Source organism: Centrocercus urophasianus, unplaced genomic scaffold, assembly GCF_019232065.1.
Source record: "Centrocercus urophasianus isolate 14NV4802_14NV808 unplaced genomic scaffold, USGS_Curo_1.0 seq_27, whole genome shotgun sequence".
NCBI lineage: Eukaryota > Metazoa > Chordata > Aves > Galliformes > Phasianidae > Centrocercus > Centrocercus urophasianus.
The window spans coordinates 14282584-14286995 of record NW_024884833.1 but is presented as its reverse complement, the minus strand read 5'-3'; the positions used below and the strand labels follow the sequence as shown (position 1 = coordinate 14286995).

Sequence of the window (4412 nt, the reverse complement as noted above, 5' to 3'; positions counted from 1 at the left end):
ATGGAAGACTTGCAGCATCAGCTGCTCATTGTTACAGGGGCTCTGATCTGTTTCTCTGCTCTGCTTAAATGCATCAGATTTATGAACTATATTTTCCCACATGTTTGGAGTGCTTTGCCTCAGGCTTTCTTCCGGTCGCTGGGAGAATGGGCAGGTAATGGAAATTTCCTTACATATTTCTTTTCGTAATAGAGAGATGAATCTCTATTAGTTATGTTACTAATTGGGATATTTTCCTTGTGTTCTCTTACCCCACTCTTTCAGAGGACAATTTCTACTAAGTGTGTGCTTTGTTTCATTTCTTCTTTCTACCTGCTAGTAAATTCAGTTTTATGAACTTCAAGTTTTTGCCTACTTGGGGAGAAGAGAAAAATAAACTAGTAGCAATGTGCACACGCAGTGTGTGGATGGGGATTCTCTCCCTGATCTTACTTCCAGTGTTTTTTCTCTATTGGAAATGATTTAGTTTTGATAACATTGCCTATCCTCAGTTTCTGATAAGTGAAATAACTAGTTTATGTATAGCGCATGGTCTCCAGCCTTCCAAGCAAATTGTCTTTGTTCCTGGTGACTTTGCTCCAGCCTCTTTGTTTCAGACTGGATATCTATCCTTAATGCTATCATTAACAAGCCAAATCTATTCTTGCCTAAAAACTTTGAAGGCTACAACTCAGCAGTGCTTTTTTAAAGATATTACATATTCTCATAAAAATAACAGAAATATTTAATGAAAGAATTCTTCCTATTAAATGTTTTTCTTAGGGTTGGTAGATCGTCAGTATGAAGTAAGAATGAAAAGGCAGTTTTAGAGATACGAGGCTACAGATGTCACCACTGGTGGCATCTTGTTAAGAAGTGACCCCAAATGTACTCTCATGCTAGAGAGTTGGATTGTGTATGTGTTTAATGTGCACATCTCACTGTGGATGAGTAAGAAACAAAACTCAGCTGTTTGTGAAGGACTTGGCTAAGCATCAAGTGCTTCTGAAATAACACGTAAGCCACATTTTGGTGTATGGGCCTGGCTGGTATGTGGATAGTCAGAAGCACAGCATGGAGCTGTGTCGACTTCTCAAATATGATGGAGAGCGGCTCGGCAACCACCTCAGCCAGCTCCTTCAGGACCCTGGGATGCACGCCATCTGGCCCCATAGACTTGTACACATTCAGTCTAAGGAGGCACTCTCGGACTTGCTCTGCCCTTACAGTGGGGAGGGATTTACCTCCTTGGTCCCCACATAGAGGTTTGGGGATGCAGGGTTCAGGGACGTGAAAAAGACTAGAATCCTGGCCACCAGTGAAGACCGAGGTGAAGAACTCATTCAGCACCTCAGCTTTCTCTTCATCTGTTGAAGCCAGTTCTCCTTTTAAATTTACCAAAGTAGGTACGCCCGTTTTGGCCTGTCTCTTCTGGCCAATGTACCTGTAGAAGGTTTTCTTATTGTTTTTCACGTCCCTTGCCAAGTTCAGTTCTGCCTGCGCCTTGGCTTCCCTGATCCCACGTCTGCAAGTCCGGACGGCATTCCTGTATTCTTCCCAGGTGACACAGCCTTGTTTCAAGAGCTTGTACACCCCTTTCTTCGCCCTCAGTTCTCTCAGCAGGTCCTTGCTGAGCCATGCTGGTTTCCTACCTCGCCTGCCCACTTTCTTATTCAGAGGAATGGAGACCTCTTGTGCTTCCAGGAGGGCATCTTTGAAGAGCCGCCAGCTCTCCTCAACATCCTTGTCTTTGAGGGCAGCGCGCCAGGGGATCTTGGCCAGCAATCCATTGAGTAGCTGGAAGTTTGCTTTTCTAAAGTTCAGTGTCCTGATCCTGCTCTTTGCCAGGCCCACATCGCTTGAGATCACAAACTCAACCAGGGCGTGGTCGCTGGAGCCCAGGCAGCCTCCGACCTTGACACCTTTGATGATCTCCTCGGCGTTGGTGAGCAGCAGGTCTAGCAACGCTTCACCTCTGGTTGGTCTGTCCAATACCTGAACCAGAAAGCTATCATCAATGGATTCCAAGAGCCTTCTGGAGCTCTTGCAGCTCGCCATGTGGTTTTCCCAGCAGATGTCTGGATGGTTGAAGTCCCCCACCAGGACAAGAGCCTGTGAGCCAGACATCTCACGCATCTGGAGCAAGAAAGCCTCGTCAACAGCCTCTCCTTGATCAGGTGGTCTGTAGTATACCCCTAACACCAGCTGACCTATATTAGTCCCATCTCTAATCCTAACCCACAGGCTCTCAACCTGTTCCTGACTGTTTCTCGTAGGGAGCTCCTCACAGTTTATCCAATCCCCGACATAGAGAGCAACTCCCCCACCCCTCCTACCTCGCTTATCTTTCCTAAAGAGTCTATAGCCGTCGATGGCAGTATCCCAATTGTGGGAGTCATCCCACCATGTTTCTGTGATAGCAACAAGGTCATAACTTTCCGAGTGCATCACAGTTTCCAGTTCCTCCTGCTTGTTACTCAGGCTGCGTGCATTGGTATAAAGGCACTTCAGCCGGGCTATCCGTCTCGCCACCTTTATATGGGATCTAGGATCCCCTAGAACAGCAGCATCCCCAGCATCCCCCTGCCCTACTCCTTCCCTATGCACTCTGCCGTCATTGCCCATGAAGTTTGGTACAAGCCCTCGAATGACCCGTTCAACCCCAGTAGCCCTTATTTTGTCCCCTTCCCCCTTCATTCCTAGTTTAAAGACCTGTCAATGAGTCCCGCTAATTCTTCAGCTAAGATCCTCTTACCCCTCAGGGACAGGCTGCATGCATCAGCAGCCATCATGCCAGGTGCAGTGTAAATTGCCCCATGCTCAAAAAAGCCGAAATTCTTGCGCCTGCACCAGCTCTTAAGCCATCTATTGAAGAGTTGGGTATTTTGGATCCTCCCTGTACCTTTCCCTGACACCACGGGCATAGAAGAAAAGACCACTTGCACCCCAGCTCCTTCAAGTATACGCCCCATTCCCCTGAAGTCTTTCTTGATAGACCTCAGGCTTTCCTTATCAACTTCCTCGCCACCAGCCTGAAATATTAAAAGTGGGTAATAATCTGAAGGCCGAATCAACCCAGGAATTTTCTTTGAAATGTCCCTGACCCGTGCCCCAGGAAGGCAGCACACCTCTCTGCGGGTAGGGTCGGGCCGGCATATAGGGCCTTCTGTTCCTTGCAGAAGGGAGTCGCCTACGACAATCACCCTCCTGTCCTTACGGGTAGAAGCAGTCTTGAGGGTCGGGGGCGACTGCTTTGCCTGAGGCAACCTCACAGGTGAACTCCCGGATGACTGGATGGGTGAACATCCTCCCGGATGACTGGAGGAAGGGTCACGTCGCTCCCATATACAAGAAGGGGAGCAGGGAGGACCCGGGGAACTACAGGCCGGTGAGTCTCACCTCCGTGCCTGGGAAGATCATGGAACGGATCCTCTTGGACAACATGCTCGATCACATAAAGAATGAGCATGTGATCTGAGACAGCCAGCACGGCTTCACCAAAGGAAGGTCATGCCTAACTAATCTTGTGGCCTTCTATGATGGAGTGACGGCATTGGTGGACGAAGGGAAGGTGACCGATGTCATTTACCTGGACCTGAGCAAGGCCTTTGACATGGTCCCCCACCACATCCTCATCTCCAAATTGGAGGGAAGTGGATTTGATGGGTGGACGACCCGATGGATAAGCAATTGGTTGAAAGGCCGCAGACAGAGGGTGGTGGTCAATGGCTCTATGTCCAGGTGGAGGCCGGTAACAAGTGGTGTCCCCCAAGGGTCTGTCTTGGGACCGGAGCTCTTTAACATCTTTATTAATGACATCGATGAGGGAATTGAGTGCACCCTCAGCAAGTTTGCTGACGACACCAAGCTGAGTGGTGCGGTTGATACGGTGGAAGGAAGGGATGCCATTCAGAGGGACCTCGACAGGCTGGAAGGCTGGGCTCGGGTGAACCTAATGAGGTTCAACACGGCGAAGTGCAAGGTTTTGCATTTGGGCCGGAAGAACCCCAGGCACCCGTACAGGCTGGGAGGAGTGGTCCTTGAGAGCAGCTCGGCAGAGAAGGACCTGGGGGTCCTGATGGACGAGAGACTGAACATGAGCCAGCAGTGCGCTCTGGCAGCTCGAAAGGCAAATGGGATCCTGGGCTCCATCAGGAGAGGGGTGGTCAGCAGGGACAGGGAGGTGATCGTCCCTCTCTGCTCGGCTCTTGTGAGGCCCCATCTGGAGTACTGTGTCCAGGTGTGGAGCCCTCAGTACAAGAAAGACATTGAGATTTTGGAAAGGGTCCAGAGGAGGGCGACTAAGATGATCAGGGGGCTGGAGCACCTCCCCTATGAGGACAGGCTGAGGGAGTTGGGCTTGTTCAGCCTGGAGAAGAGAAGGCTGCGGGGTGACCTCATTGCAGCCTATCAATACCTGAAGGGAACCTACA

At 49.8% G+C, this 4412-nt stretch overlaps 1 protein-coding gene across 1 annotated transcript in view; it reads left to right on the top strand.

Annotated features, from left to right (window-relative positions):
- Positions 1 to 4412, top strand: part of HSD17B3 (hydroxysteroid 17-beta dehydrogenase 3) — a 27084-nt gene continuing 22672 nt past the window's right edge. The window contains exon 1 of the mRNA XM_042826850.1: positions 1 to 154. Coding sequence (XP_042682784.1) covers positions 1 to 154 — 154 coding nt within the window. The remainder of the gene's footprint in view (positions 155 to 4412) is intronic.